This window comes from Hydra vulgaris, chromosome 04, assembly GCF_038396675.1.
Source record: "Hydra vulgaris chromosome 04, alternate assembly HydraT2T_AEP".
In the NCBI taxonomy this organism is placed as follows: domain Eukaryota; kingdom Metazoa; phylum Cnidaria; class Hydrozoa; order Anthoathecata; family Hydridae; genus Hydra; species Hydra vulgaris.
The window spans coordinates 42,722,977-42,743,143 of NC_088923.1; the positions used below are offsets into that span (position 1 = coordinate 42,722,977).

The 20,167-nt window shown below is 26.9% G+C and overlaps 1 protein-coding gene across 1 annotated transcript; it reads right to left on the reverse strand.

Moving 5' to 3' along the window:
- Positions 1 to 12,915: 12,915 nt before the first annotated feature.
- On the reverse strand, positions 12,916 to 18,212 carry LOC100208095 (large ribosomal subunit protein uL30). The gene is made up of 5 exons (XM_065796397.1): positions 18,056 to 18,212; positions 17,767 to 17,866; positions 14,650 to 14,816; positions 14,420 to 14,557; positions 12,916 to 13,258 (listed from the first exon to the last, which is right to left on the reverse strand). The coding sequence occupies exons 1-5, from the start codon at positions 18,148 to 18,150 to the stop codon at positions 12,940 to 12,942; spliced, it is 819 nt and encodes a 272-aa protein (XP_065652469.1). The 5' UTR covers positions 18,151 to 18,212; the 3' UTR covers positions 12,916 to 12,939.
- Between the last annotated feature and the right edge of the window lie 1,955 nt (positions 18,213 to 20,167).

The window sequence follows — 20,167 nt, forward strand, 5'->3', positions numbered from 1 at the left end:
TCCCGACAAAAAAGTTTTTCATATCAAGCCAAAATTAAATATTTCAGTTAAAAATTGTAGGTAATGATTTCCGTTTATTTTTTACAAGTTTTTCATCAATATTTTTGAATAACAAATAATAAAAATCACAAACGAAAATTCCTAAAAAAAGTCATGAATTGTGTGTTTATTTTTTCATGAAAAGCTTTTATTCTAATTTTCAATTTAATATTCAATCTAAAGATATATAATTCAATACATTAAATTAAAAACCGTAATATAAAATGTATACGTACAATACGGAAAAACAAAAATATGATTAAAAATGTGGTATAAAAACAACACAAATATAGTGTCAATACGGTATCGTTTGCAATGAATGTTATTTTCTTTATTTTAATTATCTGCTGCTGATTTTTTTAGGAACTATTAAGCGATAATAGATGTTCAAAATATACTATAAATATAATGTTTTGATAGCGGACTTTGCATTTTACATGGATTTTAATTTTACTAAAATATGCATTTTTTTAAGCATTTTTATTTAGTTAAATATATGGAATAATTTATAAAAAAAAAATAAAAATGAACATTTGAACTATTTTTAACAAATTAGGTACCAAGTACGATTGTATAAAAGAAAAAAAAATTTTTTGATGTATTTATAAAATAAAACAAAAATAGAGAGACTTGTATTTTTGATAGCATAAAATATGTATATTTTGGGAGCTTTAAAGTTGGTTTAAATAATTATATCTGCAGCTGATTTTTTTTGAATAATATATTTTGAATAATATATCAGAATTTAATAAAATCATATCAATCAAGTCCATGCATGCGGACTTTAGTTTAAGGAAGAAGTTGAAATTGAAGAAAAAACTTATTTTATGCTAGTTTCAAACATAAATAACTTGTGCATATATACAATAATAAAAAATTATTATTTCAAATTAAACTTTATACTTTAAAATTTGTTTTAAAAAAAACCTATACGTATGTGCATATAGTTTTAAATTTATACACAAGTGAAAAAATGTTGTATTTTTGCAAGAACTTATTCATCGATTTTTAATCGCTCTTGGATACGGTTATTGACTTTTCTTTCAGCAAAAAATATGAAGCTTTAATATTTTTGAATTGCCTGGATAATGCTGTGTTTAAAAATAGTAATAATAACAAAAATTACATTTTTTTTCTTTAATTTTGATCAAGAATTAAGTTTTTCAGACCACTACACAGTGATTTAGAAACACTTAAAATTTGGCCAAAATACAGTTTTTTGAGTAACGCAATTTAAATAATGTTATTAGCTAACTATTTTCTACAGTTTCTTACGATTTTAACGGTATAAAAAAAATAAGTACTGAAATAAAAGATTCAAACATTAATTTATGTTTGAAAGTGACCGAAAACAGCTTTTTTTATCAGTAAAATTTTATCATTTTTAAATCTCGATTTTCTCCCTAAATACAAAACTTTTCAATTTAATTTTCTATATATACAAAGATAATAGATAACTTTATCTTAAATGATGAAAATATTTGAAATATGTATTTATACACGTTGTAAGAAATGCATTTAAAAAATGCAATTGTAACGAGTTTAAACTGATTTTTATAGTGCGAGGACTTTTTACATATATATATATATATATATATATATATATATATATATATATATATATATATATATATATATATATATATATATATATATATTTATATATATATATATATAAACATTTGTTGGACGTATTACAATAACATATTGCTAAAATAATAAACTTTCACAAATTTTTGATAAACGATATGACAAATATAAAACATGATATCTGAAAGAAGATCAAAGGATCTTGTCGTCAGAACCTTAAATAAATTCAAACAAACATTTAACAAAGGTAACAACAATACTAAACTTCTACAAATTTCCAAAGTATATAGGATATAATCAAAAGAGAGATTACGCGGATCTACTCACCAATATTTTATATAAACGTATACGTATCAATATATAATAAAATGGGGCCTGATTAATTCATATTATTAATAATAACATAATATGTAATCTAATGAAAAAGTTAGCGTTTTTAATTTACTTTTAAAACGGCGAAAAGTAATGGGTAGTTCAAAGTCAAAATTTGGCAAAACAATTTTATTCCAAAGGTGTGGTGTCCGATAGGCAATACAAATTTGATTAAAGTTCCTTTGACAAAAAGTTTATATGCGGTAGTGGTGTAGTGGTAGAGCGCTCGCTTCTGTTCGTCAAGTTCGTCAAGTTTCGTGTTTCGAAGTTATAGAGTTGAGAGAGGGTTGTAACCACAATTAAGTAGCCTCCTCGTTTGTAGTGGCCTTCTGGGCCTTGGGGAGATTAATTAACACACAAAAAAAAAAAATCAGTATTTCTCAATTTGTATTTGTTGATAGGTTTCAACAATAGACAGATAGGGACAAGTCATTTTTCCAATTGTATATAAGGCATAAAAAACACTCCCATGTTTTTTGAAATTTTAGTGCTTATGTGATCGATATGATGATTCCAAGCAATGTTTTCATCAAGATAAGCACCTAAAAAATTTGAAAACGAAATTTTTCTTTAGATTAATTACATCCTATACTTATCTACTTTCCACATGGAATGCAAATTGCTTTGAAACTACAGCTATCATTAATTTGGAAAAGCTTTCAAATAAAACTCCTCATTTTGAAGATTTATCACAGCAATATTGAGCAGCTGTGGCACAGTAGTTAGCTTACTTGCCTCAGAAGCTAGAAATTCCTGGTTCAACGTCACCTCTTGGCAAGTTTTATAATATCGGGAAGGAAGGAGGCGTGAACTTCCTATTAAATACTTTACCGCGGTGTCCTATGATAAGACCGTAAGGACTTCTTGAGGCAGATAAAATAAATAAATTAAAGATATTGTGCTATAATAATATATATTTTAGAATTTGAATTGCATTATCCACCCGAATAATTTTTAAATATGCGGTTGGATATTTAAAAAATGTTATCCGGGACACATCTAGTACAAATATCTAAAACAACAGAGGATATAAAAAAAATTTCGATAGCAAAAACTGTACTGGTATTGTTAAATTTCAAAAAACAGCTTCAATACATTCAAAAAGGCACTAATTAAATAAATAAGTTTAGAATATTTCACAATGTTGGACATTTACCATTACCATAGAAATAGAAGAACCATAATACTTTGTTGAGATTTTTTACAATGTTTTTTTTGGGGGTTTAAAGCACAAGACAAAGAACTGAAATTATATAAACATTTAAGTACTGTTATGTATGTTAACAAACAGATGTTAAGTTTTTACTTTTAATTACATGAAACTGTTAAAGCATCTTTGACAATGTAAGTAATCTTGTGAAATTTACTATTATTTATGACTGACGTTGTAAATGGTGTATTTAACAATTATGGATTTTATTATCTAAAATATGCATATGAATTGATCTAAAAGTTTTTTTGTTGTAAATTAATCTTTTTTGTTGTTGTTGACGCTTCCGCCATTCACAGAAATCTTTATGTGAACCTATCAGAGAATTCAATGTATATGTAATGTTACATTCGTTATTATTTTATCAATGGATAATTTAAGATTAAGAGTGCTTCTCGACTAAATACTGTTGATAAAATTCGCTTTTAACTTATTTCTAAGTCATATTCTTATTACAATATTGTTTAAAGTTATCTTATTACAATAGTTTAGGATCATTAATAAAATAAATTAACATGAACAAACTTGAAAGTTTTTTGGCTAAACGTTTTATCGTTATTGGGTTTTCAAAACTAGAAATCAAAAATCTTGGAGCATACCAACCAAAACAAGCAAAATTTGAAAAAAAAAAATTAAAAAAAGCAAGATTTGAAAAAAAATCATGATCAAGTGTAAGCGATGAAAAAAATTCGTTGTTTTGTTTTTATTGTGTTTTGTTTGGTTGTGGACAGAATATAATTGTAAAGGTATGAATCATCTTTCTGAGCGAATACAAAAACACGAATCTAGTAAAACACATATAAGTATTTCGTTACTGTTTTAAATGCTCGGAAACACAAACATTTTATCGACAATTGATATTGGATACAGCCTTAGCATAAAAAAACATAAATAATTAGTTGACAAAAACAAACATACATTATCGAGGATTATAGATTGTTTAAAATTTTGTGGTGTACACGAGTTTCCTTAAGAGGATATGACAAAACTATTGGCTCAAATAATCAGAGGGAATTTTTAGATACGGTCTCATACTCAACTACATTAGATAGTGTGTTTAGCGATCACCTTAAAAATTCAAAAAATACTTCAAAAAAAACCAAAACGACATTTTAGACTGTATGTATAAAGTATACATAGAAGAAATTAAACGTGAGATTGATAAAGCAAGATATTTTTCCTTGCGAGCAGCTGAAACAACTGATATATCTTGTCGTTCACAGTTCTTCATTATTTTGTGTTATTTAAAAAGTAATCAACCAGTTAAAAGATTTATAGCATTTATTAATATTCATGATACAAGTACTATGGGTCTTACCAACGAGTTAAAAAAAGAATTAAATTGTTTGGTCTCAAAGAAAAAATAGTTTATAATGGATTTTAAGTGGATTTGGTGTGATCTTTACATCCTCACCAAAACGAAATGGTTTACTTCGCAAAATTAGTTTTAAACAGATACCAAGAGTTTGCAAAACACAATGGAATTTTTGTCCAAAAATAGTTATTTGCCTTAAAAAAATAAACAAAGCTTGTGTAATGTTTTAATAAAATTATAAACGATGAAGAATGGGACAATACAAGCATGTGGCAATCTGTTAGCTCAAAAAAGTGTTTGCAAGATTTAGAGTACCGCTTTTTTTTATCGTTTTTTTATTCAATTTTAAAACATGTTGATGTACTTTACAGTTTATTGCAGTCAAGTAGCAGCAACACTATTACAATCGAGGAAGCTTTTGAAAAACTTGATTTATCCATAAATTTTATACAAAATAGCATCACTGATAATGCTCCTGGATCGATTCTTAACGATTTCGAGGAAATACCTGAAAACCAAATGAAACGAAACACGTCAATCGAACTACTAATAGGTAAATTCCAATGCTAAGTGAAGTTAAATTGATGTCCGAATTAACCGTTTTGTATTTAATATGCTGTTTTTAGTGATATTGGCACCATTAATGTTCTATCCCAATTTGTGCATGAAAACTGGTTGAAACATTTTCTGAAGTATCAAAGTTGATAGAGATTGTTTTGGTCTCAACTGTGTCTACAGCTGATGCTGAACGGTGTTTTAGTACTTTAAAACGAATTAACCCAGTAAACACACAAACGTCTACTAAACGTCAAAACAACGTTTCAACATAACGTTCAGATTTGGTCAATTATCCGTTTAGAATGAAATCCAGATTAACGTTTAGAACAAACGTCCATAAAACGTCTATATTCAAACGTATTTTAGACGTCTATTATAGGATTATTATACGTATATAAAGCGTATAAATTTTGTTTAATTTACGTTTAAATCAAGTCTAATTAACGTATATAAAGCGTTTAGATTTAGTCTAAGTAAACGTATATTAAATTTGTCTATTAGTTTCTTTGATTTAGTTAACGTAAATTTAATTTATTTAAGTTTTAAAACTAATAAAAGTTAAAATTACGTTATAACTTTTTAACTTTATATAAGTAATAAGAGATATATAGGTCGTGAAATTTATAAATAGGATATAGTTATAAAAGTAATGCAATTTATAAATAAGATATAGTTATAAAAGACCTGGTCTTATTTTTTGTATTTTTTATAACTATTATAATATGTTTATAAACTTTTATACTATACTACGAATACTATACTCTTATTTTATAAAACTATATATAAAGTTATAAACTTATATAAAACACTTTCATATAGTGGGGAGTTAGAGGGGGATTTAGAAAAAAAATGTTTGTGCACTATACTTGTTTATCTTTCGATAATTAAAAAAAATTAAATAATCAAGTTTTTGGCAGTGGAAATATTATATTAAAAAATTTCTATCAAATATTTCTTAAATTTAATCTCATTAGCTGAAAATAAAAGTTTACATTAGGATTAAGTCAAAGATTATAAAGTTAATAAATTCATAAACAAACATTTTGGATCACTGGTTTATTCATTATCAATAATCGTCCTAGAATACCATCTACCACTTGTTTATCATGCACCTGTTTGTGTAACATCTTTTACATTCTTATCCTGACCGTCTGATTTCGTAACCTGATTTGTAACCGCAAAAAACTAGGGTAAAGTAGTTAGCATTTTAAATATACATTCAAAAATTCAAAATTGGAAATACACAGAACATCTTTTCATAATAGAGGACTTTCTGAATGGAAGATTCCAAAATTTCCTATATCATCCATGTTTATTTTTGATATTAAAAATTTCGGAATGTCGCGCCAAATTATATGCAGTGGCTTTTACCAGCTCTGTTCTACCAATTTTCTTTAGCAAATGTAGCTAAATTAAGCTAAAATGCATCTAAAATGAAAAAATAAAATTTATTTATTAAACGTCTTGATTAATGCAAAGATGAACACCTACTGTTACGCAATCATAATAGCGTTTACAAAATAAATTTAAACTGTTTATAAAACTTACGAAAAACGTTCTTGCAGCCGGACTTTCATAACGAGAGACCAGCAACTCATATTTTTTTAACTGTGTCAATGTTGCAATCAATAATTTCTAAATCATCTGAGTCCATTAATTTGTTGGCATTTAGGTAGGTAGATTGTCGCGATAAGAGACTTTTAACTTTCATGAATTAAAATGGTGCTCCCGACACTCGTTTATTATTCATTAAACAGTCGTTTTGCTTTCAGTTGTTGTAAGGAAGTGAATCTTGAAAACGCATCTAAATTAATTACTTAGCCAATAAAAAGTAATTTTTTAAAAATTTTTCTATTTCGTTTTAATTATGTCTATTTAAACCGCGTGATTTAAGCTGTTATGTGAGTCTTCTGACCAATGGCTATATTACTATTTTATGATATAATAAACGTTTATTAAACGTCGATCAAACGTTTAGAATAACAACTTATATTAGTGAATATTGCAAACGTTTGATTAACGTTTAATAAACGTATAAATTACAAGATTTAGAGCGTAGATTTTAAATCTATAAATGTTTACGTTTAATTAAGGTCGATTAAAGGTTTACAATATTGACTAATGTAAGTCGATATTCTAAACGTTAGATTGACGTTTAGTAAACGTATATATAAAAAAGTTTGAAATATGCATTTCAAATCAAGCGCCGATTTTTAGTCAATAATAGGTCGCTAAACGTTTTATCCATTTTTCGACTGATTTTGACTTAATATTGACCAATTCTGAACCAATCTGTGTTTAATGGGAAGACACTTATGAGAAATTCCACAGGTCAAGACTAGTTGAATACATTAGCTGTACTATCAATACATAAAGATTATTTGCAGGATATTGATCAGTTTAATCAAAAAGTATTGAAATGTTTTCTCTTATGAAACAGAGAAAAGCAAAATATTTGTGTAAATAATATTCTTTAATCTTTGTTTTTAACACCAATCTTTATTTCAAGATATATTATACCTTTGTGTTAATTTTAGTGTTAACCGTAATTTTTTATATTTATGAATTACTTTTATCTAACTAAAAGTTTTTACCATAAAATTAAAACTAAAAAAAAGTCTAAAGAAGTAATACTAGAATCTGTTCAAATAATAATGTAGCACTATCATAGTAATTATCTATTTTTGGTGGTTTTTACGCAGGTTTAATAACATTTCTAAAAAATGTATGCTATGTTGGCAAGAAAAATTTGAAATAATTACTCATTTAAATCAAGAAAATTTATTAAATAAAAAATCTGAATTAATTTCTAAATGTAGGCACGAAAATAAATACCTCTTAAAAAATTATAAAAACAAATGACCAAATTAAACAATCCCCATTCCAAAGAAAATTATTTCATAACTACTTTCTGTAACTTCCCGTTAACAAAAAAACATAGTAATTAAAAATTTTTTATAATAATTTATAACTTCTTTTAAAATATTTTTTTCTATAAATTGAATTTTTTTTGAGATTTAGTAACTCTTCCTGATGATCCAGCAATGGTGAAACTTCAAGTCGAAGATAAAAGTTAGATAAGTGTTTTTTACTAATTTATATATATATATATATATATATATATATATATATATATATATATATATATATATATATTTATATTTATATATATATATATATGTTTTTTACTAATTAATTATTGCTCTGTTCTTTAAGAACATTGAGCACTCTATTTGTAAAATACATTAACATAATTTACATATATATATATATATATATATATATATATATATATATATATATATATATATATATATATATATATATATATATATATATATATATATATATATATATATATATATATATATATATATATATATATATATATATTACCTTATCATTAGTCAAATATAATAACTATTGTGATTGAATTTAACCTCAATAGTTATTATATTTGAACCTTGAACATTAAAATTAATGTTTTGGTGCACAAAAAAAGTTCGCATTTTACCGACTTTCAAACACAAGCGCTCTTAAACTGGCCAGACCATGTATTTTATGACTATGGTAAAAGCAATTGTTTTTTTTTTTATTCAGCCGACCTAATAAATTACTAAGTTATCAAAAAAAAAAAAAAAAATCCCACAAAAATTCGATCCCTCGGAGGTCTAGTGATACGAATGACATAATTTCTTAACATCTCTAGTAGTTACTGTACCACGATATAAAAGTGGTTGTCACAACTATCAAGGTGCCTCCACAATCATGTTTTAAGGTGCCGTACTCTCCCCTACGTTTAAAATTATTCTTGTTTTTGTATTATTATTTGTAGTACATATAGTACACTTATAGCATGATACAAAATACAACGAGTTATGAATACAGAATACTAAACCGAGACAACTTTTAATCGAAAATAGCAAGTTTAAACACGATTACAGAGTTTAATCATACACGCATTATCTTCAGGCGGTGCACAGTGAAGCGAAATGGTCAAAAGCGTACAAAACTCAAAATTTTGTAAAGTAATAAACATTTTTATTAAATTATTGTTCCAATTCAAAAACAAACTTAAAAAGTGGGTAATTAAAAACTTTTCAAGTTGTAGACCCCTCCCCTTACCCCCTCCTCCCTTGAATTTTCGATGCAATTTATTTTTAATTTTAGATTTTAGAAATTATTTTAAAAATATTTTCAATTTTTTTTAATTTTTAGATTCTAGAAATTATTCTAAAAATATTTTCTAAGTGAAAAAAATATGTACCTTATTTATTAAGCATTAATATGTAACCCCTGATTATATATAATGATAAGTGAATTTTTACATGAAAAAGTTTAAATTTGTAAAGATAACATTTGTTAAGAAAATAATTAATTATTCATCTCCTCTGAGGAGGTCCTGTACGTCAGGATCAAGGTTAGGACCAGAAAATGTTTTGGGGTTCCTGAAAGCAATCGAAGAGATGAGAGGGTCGCTTCTTATTAGTAAATAATGGAATTGGTTCTGCATCACTTTAATTCTAGATATTTTGCATATTAGATTGAGTCTTGCATTTCGTATGGCCTTTCTTTGTGCTTCCTGAGCATCCTCCGAATACGCTCCAATGGGAAGATCCATATGCTCAGCAATTAAAAATCCATGTTCCAGAACCTTATGAAGTGTAGGTGGCATAATGTACCAAGGATTGGTTTCCACTATCAGCTCTGAAGTTTTAAAACAGTATGCTTTAAAAGCATCCAAGTTCAGATGGAATCCACTGCAAACGGCATTCAATATGTTTTTTTGTCTTAAAATGATGTCCAAACTAACTCCTGTTATTTCAGAGAAAGATTCTGCTGCTAGAAATGCCCTCCTTGCAGTGTTTCCTGTATTAGTATTTCCAAATCCCTCCTTAGAAGTATCAACCACAAAGCTTAACACCTCTCTAAACTTTCTTTTGATTTCTTTTTTTCGAGATTTTACAGATAATTTATCTTCTGGAGATCGGGATTGGTATATTTTAATATCCCTTTTATATCCCAAGTGTAGAATGAATTCAAAAATTCTTATCCAACAGTGCAGTGTGGATAATCCTAAAGCTATAGCTTGCTTATTGCAAACTTTTTCTCTAATTATATCCAGCTTGTTCATTTCACTAGGCTTGGCAGAACAAACTTTGCAAGATTGAGTTGAGTTTGTATCTGTTATAGCATTTACTGCCTTGTCGTCCAACATGGTCATCTCAATTTTTATTTTTGCTTTCTGGTTAGAGAATGGGATTTCAAGTTCAAAATCTTGAAGACTTTCTATTTGCTTTCTAACATCTAATTCTTCAGCTCTTGTTGACTCTTTTGTTTCTTTTTGGTATTGCAGGTGAAGAGGCCTGCAAAAGTGGGGGCTTGAAGGCATTGGGTTTGACCATACAGTAATGGCCCCTATTTCCAGTTTCAACGGAACAATTGCAGTTCGGAACAAGAATTTTTCGTTTTCAACTCCTGTTGAAAGATCTGTGTGATCAAACCTTTGATTGTATACACTTTGAGATGAGGCTCCATCCATTCCAGCTTTCATATAGAATTTATTTATAACTCTTGATAAAGCGTGGTTCACCATTGACTGAACATAACATTTGGCAGATGTTTCTAAAATTTCCAAATTTTCTGGATAACATTTCGATTTTGCATCAAACATTCCTTTGACTGAAGGGTATATCTCTGCATTCTGTTTCAGTGAAGAGTTTCTAATAACTTGATATTGTGAATCACTGAGATCGCAAACTATCTTTAATGCAAGGGCCTTTTCTGCTTTCATCATTATTGGATTCGTTTTTATATTTTCAATAATTTTCCTGGCTAGAGCTGGATTTTTAACAGAATGTTTAATAATTTTTGAAAAGTCCTGGGCTTGATTTAGCCCTCAACGCAGCAGCACAGGCAAGTTCTTCGGTACAATTTTTTTTTTTTTTTTTTTTTTTGTAGTTATTTTAGGTGCTCCCAGAAGTCCTTACGGTCTTATCACAGAGCACCGCGGGATTTGTCACTAATCATACTAAAAAAATATTGTCAATTGTCACTAATGATACTAAAAAATATTTTATTTTTTTAGAAAATAGTACTCATTTAAATAAAATTAGCAACCAAAAACGTAGCATATAGATTTTAATATACCTGGATACCTTTCTCTTTTTAGCAACATCTGTATTCAAGAATCAAGAAATACGGATGAAACACTTTTCCAGGCATGGTGTGATCTCCCAAATTTTTTATTTCAATACTATCGTCAAATGAGGATGTGTTACACATTATTACGATTATTGGAGCTTGGGAGCATGAAAAACCCAAATAACGGCCCCCTCCAACCCTTTGAGAGGGGGGACAGTATTATAAACATAATTGTTTTCAAAACTTAATTTTATCAATGGAATTCAAATTTCATAAAAAAATCTTTTGGCGTTCAGAAGTAATGACCACGTGCAGTTTACAACCTCGTCATTCAGGGGGGAAAAATATTTTACACAGATTTTTATTTTTTATACTTAATTCATTTCGGGCTATTTAAGGCAGCTGATTTTTTTTTAGTTATCCATGATAAAAAAGGTTATAGGATAAAAAAATAGTTATAGGATAAAAAAAAAAATAGTTATAGGATAAAAAAGTCATTTCAGGGTGGAATTCTGCGGAATTTTTGAGATATATTATTTTCAAAAGCAAATTTATATTTTTACCTAATATTTTAATTACTCATTTGACAAAAGCTATATTCTATATTTTAAGCTTTTTACTTTTGAAAAAGATAAAAGAATGCCTAAATAAAGCTTTATGATAAAAAAATCAACTAAATGAGTAAAAAAAACAAAAATTAGAAAAGTATAAATTTAGCGAACTTTTTTTACCTTCTACTAGGTAGGAAAAAATGCTTCTCTGACTAGGGTAGTAGACATGAGAGAACCAAAATATATATTTTTCTGATCATTTGATAATTTTTCTAATAAGTTGCAAAAAAAAATTAATGAAAATGGTGTATTAAAAAAATTCCACTTATGGCCACTTTTTGAGCTTTTCGCTTCTTGTGCGGTGTTAGTACAAACGCTAGCAAGTTTGCTACCACGGCAAATTTCAAAAACGTTGAGCAAAAACTTTCAACATGCGCGTTTCGAGTCATTAATTTTCATGACTTATTTTAATTTTAAAAGTATTTGCAAAAACAAATCTGCATTAAATTTACGCTAAATTTAAAAATAACTTAGGGAGTTAGAGACATTAACCTCAAAAATATTAACGCAAATAACAAAAGTATGAGTTTTAAACGCATCAATTATTCATGTAACGCATGTATACAGTGGTAAGAAATAAGATTTCTAGCTTAAGTTTGAAACGCGACGCGTTAGAAAGGAAGTTTCCATTGGACTTGTTATTTACGAGAAATCCTATTGTATTCCTTTCACTGCCCCGGCTAACATTTGCATGCTTAACCTTGAAACCAGAAAGACTAATAGTTAAAAAAAGAAACAAACACCGGAATTCCAGAATTGACAATCACTGAACACAGTGCATCAAGTTAAAGACCTTATCTCGGTCGCACCTACAACACCAGATCTAGGCCTGGTTTGTTGATATGCGACCCGAGAAAGAGCCTTATTGAGTATAATGGGAATATATCGCTGAATTTTACGTATAATTGTACTTTTTAAACATTTAAAACAAGAATCCTCGGATTTTTTAATCATTATTGCTTATTGTTGCCTCAAACCTATTCATTTAGAAACATGATTAAATGATATTTTACTAATATTCATATTCTAATAATACTATTAAATTTCGTTGACGAAAATTAGGAAAAACTACCGCATATGACCGACAATTTTTTTTAAAGTTAATTCATCTTTCTGATCAAATTGTTAATAAAATCTTCACGGTTTCCATGATCACCACCTTCAACAAAGTGATTTGTCTTTTTTCTCATTCCTCCATTTGGACAACTAAGTTTGAAAGGCCAAAGGAAATTGTTTGCTTTTTTGAAATGTTCACCGACAGTGAAAATTTGGTGAATAAGGTCTTCCACGCATATAATGTTTTCTTTGCCGAGAGCATTCTCAATTATTTGGTTATCGGTGATAGGAATTCGCTGGCCATTGACTTTGGCATAACCTCGTTTATAAATCAACTCACGTACACTCTTTAGGTTGGGATACCTTAAAAAAAAAGAAAAAGTAATTAGTTAAGTAACATTAACAAAAACTACTAAGCTGTACTTTACATTAAATTCCCTCAAAACTTACAGACTGACGCAATGAGAGCTAAAATTTACTAGCTGATATCATTAACCTATTAATACACACACAATCGTACGCCTTTGCATGCTTTAAATTTTCTGGAAATTTTTTTTATTCTTTAAGTAAAAATTTTAACTGCTGAATATCAAACTCATTTAAATTGCATGAAAATGTTAATTACATTTTTAAACAACTTTAATGTAAAACAATATAAATACAATATTTTTAATATTTGCATCACTTATTAAATTTTTTTTATTAATGTTCCCACTAACAACTATACAATGAAAGCTACTGTTAAATTGGATCAACTTTGACAAATTAAACTCATATTTTGTATGTTTAGATTATCAAAAGTATTGTAATAATAGCTAGTTTAATACTCCAGTTTAAGTAAATAGGGGTAGAGATTTTTTTAAATTCCACACCTAAAATTATTTTTTTAATATGACTTTATCAAAACTTGACAAGACTTAATCTCTCATCTAACATCAAATCCCTAATAAGGATTTTTTAACACCTATTCTAGGATATTTTCCTGAGTACCCACTCCTTGCTTATTTGAACCCTCCCTCTATTACTAAACACTAAAGAATAGCGATGGATTGATTATAAGTCTGATTGGTTGTAAGTTTTAGAAAGCATAGCATAGTTGCTATGACTCAAAAGGTGAACAAGTCAGTCAGCTTTGAGAAAACTGAGGCAATTTCTATTACATAATTTGTATAATAATAAAAAAATATTGCTAAAAATAGTAATAAACAAAAGATAAACAGATATTCAGACTAAAAATTTTTGTCATAAAACAGGGTTTTTCCAAGAGTTCTGTGAAAAATCTAGTCACCCAAGCCAAGAGGGGGTTATTTTAGACCAATTTAATAAGCATCACATATCACATATAAAAATAATTGCAAACTTATTATTTTAAACTGATCTAATATTTAATATGCATTACTAAATAATGCAATAGAATGTAAACACATAAAATTTAAATTAAATAAAAATACAAATGCATAAAAATTAATGTAAATATCAAAAAACAGAGTATACTATTAATACTCATTAAAAAATAGAACTTACCCCCATGCAATGTAAGGCTCGACTAATCTTAATAAAGTGATGGAAGATTTGTTCAATTTAACAAAAACACCATTGTTTATTTGTCTAAGTCTTAACAGATAAAGAGCCTTTTTAACTTTTGGACTAACTTGATTGATACTAAAGATAAACAAGAACATATAAGACTATTTACAAGAAGAAAAAAAGTTGAGACAAAAAATTATATATATTTATAGCTTTTAAAATATTACCCTCGAATTCTAATAACAAATGCAAGTTTAGCCTCTGCTGGAACATGAAAATTTCCAAGCTTTCGAGCAATTCGCTTAAATCTTACTTCATCGCGCTCTTTTGTGCGATATTCTTTAACATAGCTTTCAGCTCTCTTAAAGATTTCTTTTCTCTTCAATCTTAAGCGCTAAATCAGAAAATTTGTTAAAAATTATTTATAATTTTAAATTAAGACGATTATCCAAATAAGAAAACAGAAATATAACAAGAGATTAGCACAATGATTTTAAATTAACCTTGGCATAGGATTTTGAGAGTTAAAACAAACAAGACATTAATCATTTTTTATTAAAAGTTTATTAACTCATTTTTGAAAACAGAGTCATTACATAAAATGGCATAATATTAGATAATACTTAATAGATAAGATATTAATATTACTAAATATTAGGAATAAACCACGACGCTTGTAAAATTTGACATAATTGTTACAATATTTTTTGCAATAAGTAGAAAATGATAGCTATAGTTGCAAGAAATGCAAATAGTACAATTTATTTTAAATGTCCACATACTATAATAATTCTTGGTCTGAGTCTAGAAATTTAATATTACTATCGTCATGTTTTACTAACACATGTTCCGAAGAATTTTGAATTTTAATAAGTTCATTTTCACTTATTAATTATAATTATATATATCATTATACATTAATATAAAATATTAAAAAACTTATACTAAAACTTGTATAAATCAAAAAGTACATAAATGAAACTCTGTACAATACAATAATGTTTAATCATCTAATAAGTAATCTTTTACTATATTATTGTCCTCTTTACTTATAAAATGTTTAAATTAAATTATAAGTAACAAACTTTTTTATTCTGGACAATTTGTCTGATAAATACTTTGGTTTAGTAGACATTTCCAACAAAAAAATACTCTTTTTGTAAGATAACAACCACACATAAGATATTTTGCTTTCACAACTAAACTGTTTGCAAGGTTTGACTACTTAAGCGTTTTAAAAATGCGCTGATAAAAAAAAAACTAAACTTCAAAAAAGACTTAAAATTCAAAAAGAAAATGATTTATATTATGCTTCAAAAATGAAATACAATAGTAGTTCAAAGTAAGTTTAAAGCGTATTACATTAAATAAAAATTATTTTACTTTAGAAAAAAGTTTCTATATTATGTAAAAAGCTATTTAAAGAATGTTTACTTATTACTTTATTAAATAAAGTAACCAATTACTTTTAATGATAGTTTACAACTAATCCATTTTATATAACTATTAAAGAATATAATAAATTTTAAAAATATTTTAATGATCAATTTAATCCCTTTATTCATTTTTTACAATTATTAAAATAATTAAAAAGATAACAACTTTTGAAAAATAACATTGTAACAACTTAAATACTAAAATATACAGTACTGGTTTCTATAAGCACCAAAACGACTATTACATTAAAATTTAAAAGGGGTTTTAAAAGCTAAAATATTTGCTGTAATTTAAAAACCATAGAACAAAAAGTCAAGGAAAGTTAAAAGTGATCAAATAAATAAGCAGGAAGAGATCAAGTTAAAATTAAATGCTTTAAAAAATGAACTTGCTTAAAAAAGATGAATTAATTTATTTACATAACTGTGTTTTCAACTTTATTTTCTGTTCTGTATATAAAATAAATTGTTTAAAAAATTTTATATTTAAGAATACATTTATTAATAATTTAAAACTAAAATAATTATAAAATAAATTCACAATTAAATTGGTCAGACAAAGTTACTTTTTATCGAACAAGTGCTAAACATTGCCTCAAGTTCAGCAGCTAATTTAAGTCCTACTTAACTTACTAAGAAGCAACACAAAATGATGTAACAAACTTGCCTCATATTCAGATCTTTTAAGGTTTTTAAAATAATTATTACTAATTAAATAGAATCATAAAGTGTGCTAAAACTTTTTTTTTAATAATTTAGTATTTGTTAAATAGATAAAAAAAATTCTAAGCTCTACATTTCTCAGTTAAAAAACTTATCCATCATAGTATCAGTCCCGTCTTGAAACAAAACATCATAGAAATGCAAAAACTGGTAGGTTATACTTAATAAATCTTGCAGTGGCTGTAGCATCATAAAATGTGTGATTAAGAAAAACATTAAATGAAACTCATTAACATGTTTAAATGCAAATACTAAAAATAAAATTACTAAACAATTCCCATTATTAACAAATGTAGTTCTGTTTTCCTCCATTATATGCTTTGTGATGTGTGACCCCAAGAATATTAATATAAAAGGTTCTTATTAAGTATTTAATACAGAAGTATTTAGTACTAAAATTAAACTATTTTTTTAATAATGAAATCTCCATTTCTCAGCTAAAATATTTATCCATCACAGTTTCAGTCCCGTCTTGAAACAAAACATCACTGAAATGAAGAAGACCAAGAAAAGTAATGTAAATATTGAAAACTGAAAATATTACAAAATGATGAGTTTGTAATTTTCTAAGATTTTCTATATTTACTACTAGTGGTTTGACACATAAAATTTGATATTTTTAAAAGTTTAGCTATCATCAATACTTCAAAGTTTTTTTATATTATTTTCTACATCTATTTATTACATGTTTTATAAACCCTTTGTGTTAACTGTAAATTCTTTTTAAAGTCATTTTAGGATAACCAATATTTACGTTAAATTAAAATATATTACTCATACAAATAACTTATAACAACAAATTAAACAAGTAGTTTTAAATGTTTTAAATTATTTAGTATGTAATAAATATGTATTACATTATTTATATATTTACAAAATAAAAAATAGAGCAGTTTAACTGAATTTAAAAAATTATATAGAAAATACTTAAAATTTAGATATTTAGAAAGACTTAAATTGAACCAAACTTTTGAGTGCCCTCAGGATTTAATATTTATTATTGAACTTTGTTTAAAAACTCTGAAAATTCTAACATTTGAGACACTTTAAGGATTCCAACAACACAAGTTTAACTGTAAATATGTGTACGTATAGAAGTTGCTATAAATATAACGTTCCTTTGCCTTTTTATTTGTAAAACAAAAAAAGTCAAACAAAATTAGGAGATCTCATAAAATACATTACCTTAGTGTTCTTTATTCTAGCCGCAGCACGTGCTGCTTTAATTGCTTCTAGGGTTTTTCTCCTTTTTAAGATGGTCTCTGGAACACCAGGAAGTTTCTTGCTATAAAGTTAACCAAAGGAAGATTGATCTCAAGAACTGATACAATCATTTATTATAAAAAATAATTTTAAAATAATAAAAAATAGTAATATGGAATCAACCAAATGTTTCCCTTTATAAATGATAATGCTATATGAACATGATTTCCAACGATAAAATTATCTATTACACCACAATGCTACAACTAACCTGTCGGCCATTTTGATAGCAAGTTCTGAAGAACTATTTGGCTCGCTCCGAGGCTTTTTTTTGCGATTAATATAATACACTTGTTCACCGTACATCGTCACTAATATATTCTAGTTATCAAGAATAAATTATACAATCATGACGAAACATAAATACGCGAGAAGGGGAAAAAAGTTATTGTTAAGATACATACTAACCTCCGTAAACTCCTTTTTTAACTATTAATGAATATTTTAAAGCAAAAAAGTTATTAAAAATCATTTTATCATACCGTACTACAATTTTAAAGTTGTAAGGGTTATATTAAATGTTGTAAAGGCATAAATAAACATTATGCTAAATATTTTTTTACAAAAACGTACTATAACTAGATCTATAAAAAGAATATATTTATCAAATTATGCTTTACGACCGATGTGCATTAATTTGACCGACCAGGCTTTGTATCAGACTTAATAAAGCTAAAACTATAGTAAAAGTAAAGATACTGATATAATTTTTATCATCATTTCAATTTTTTTAAAGTGCTTCATCACAATATGTTTGATTTTCCATAACAGCTTCTTAACTTGAGTAAGCAAACGAATTTATTATTGGAACTAAGTTAAAAATCACTTTCTTTTATTTTTTGTCTGCAGTTTATTTACTCGTTATATTGCTTAAGCCATATTCATTCTTACATGCAAAGACATACCACTTGAATCATGCGGTTGTGTTTTGGGGTGGCGGAGCTGTTTTTCGGTGTTATAAACAGCTAACTTCCAGATATGAAGCAAACTCCAAATATTTATATGTTTACGCTAATATCAAATAATTATGTTTTGCAAAAAATTGCAATGATTGGAGCCTCGGAACAAAAAACCTCCTAAAGTTTAGCCCTGTAATTCTTAACGTTGAAGCAAAAATTTTATAAATATTTTTTTTTTACTGTTTTTATTTATATTTATATTCATCTACAAGCGATAAGTTTCAAATATCGTGCTATAATCTATTAGTGGTCGGTTTTTATGACCCTGTAAAGTTTACAGCCCCTCAGTTTGAGAGGGCTTTAAACTTTTTCAGTCTTCGATCGTCGCGAAGCATCTATATTTGATATTAGCTTGAACATATAAATATTAGGAGTTTTCTCCGTGTCGGAATTTGGCTGTTTCTAATACCAAAAACAACTCTGACAACCCTGGTTGTGTTTATCACAGTAGTTTTACTTATTTGTGTGCTGCTTTGGCAAGTAAAATACATTTTCCATTGTATTGCAATAAATTTTTAGAAATTTATATATTGTGCAAGCCACCTAATATTGTGTAATGAAATGTTTGTTGTGTAGTGATAATAATTGTTTAAAGTTTATTTGAAAACAGAGACATGGATATATTTATTATCTATAGTTGGTGGATTAAAGAAATTATTTAAAGTTTGTAAATGATTATCGCTGTGTACTCAGTCAACATAGAAAAACATCACAGATGCTTTTAAATATTTTTGCAACTATTTACCAGATTGCAGGTATTTTGTAACTATTTACCATTTTGCAACTACTTACCTACTGAGAATTATCTCACTAAAAAGCAACAGACGGAGCGATACCGTAATTCAAAAATAAATCTTGAACCAGACAAAATTTTGATACACTTTAATTATTCACAAAACTATAGTTTTGTGCAGCATCCTTATTACCACATGTATGCATACATGTGGTTATCAGTATGCTGTTCAGGCGGCTTATTGATCGCAGTCAATTATTCTTTTGTTTACAATTGTAATCTATCAATACTAATTATAGTCAAAATTAGTTGTAATTGTATCCGACGATAATGATAAAATAAAATGCGCCACTATTACTTACCTAAAGGAAATATTTATTGAACTGATTATATAAAGTTGTATTATGTAGTACTCAATTCAAAAATAGATACATGGCCAAATTTATACAACATAGCACTGTGAAATATCATTTTCAAAGTATAAAGTGGAACTTTTTTGGTACCTTTTACAGTAATGGAGCAGTTAATGGTGTAGGAGGATTGTTGAAGCGATTTGTTTAGAACAGCGTAAAATCTTTTTATTGTCTTAAACGCCAAAAACTTCCTCTTAGCATCAAATAGGTCCAAAACT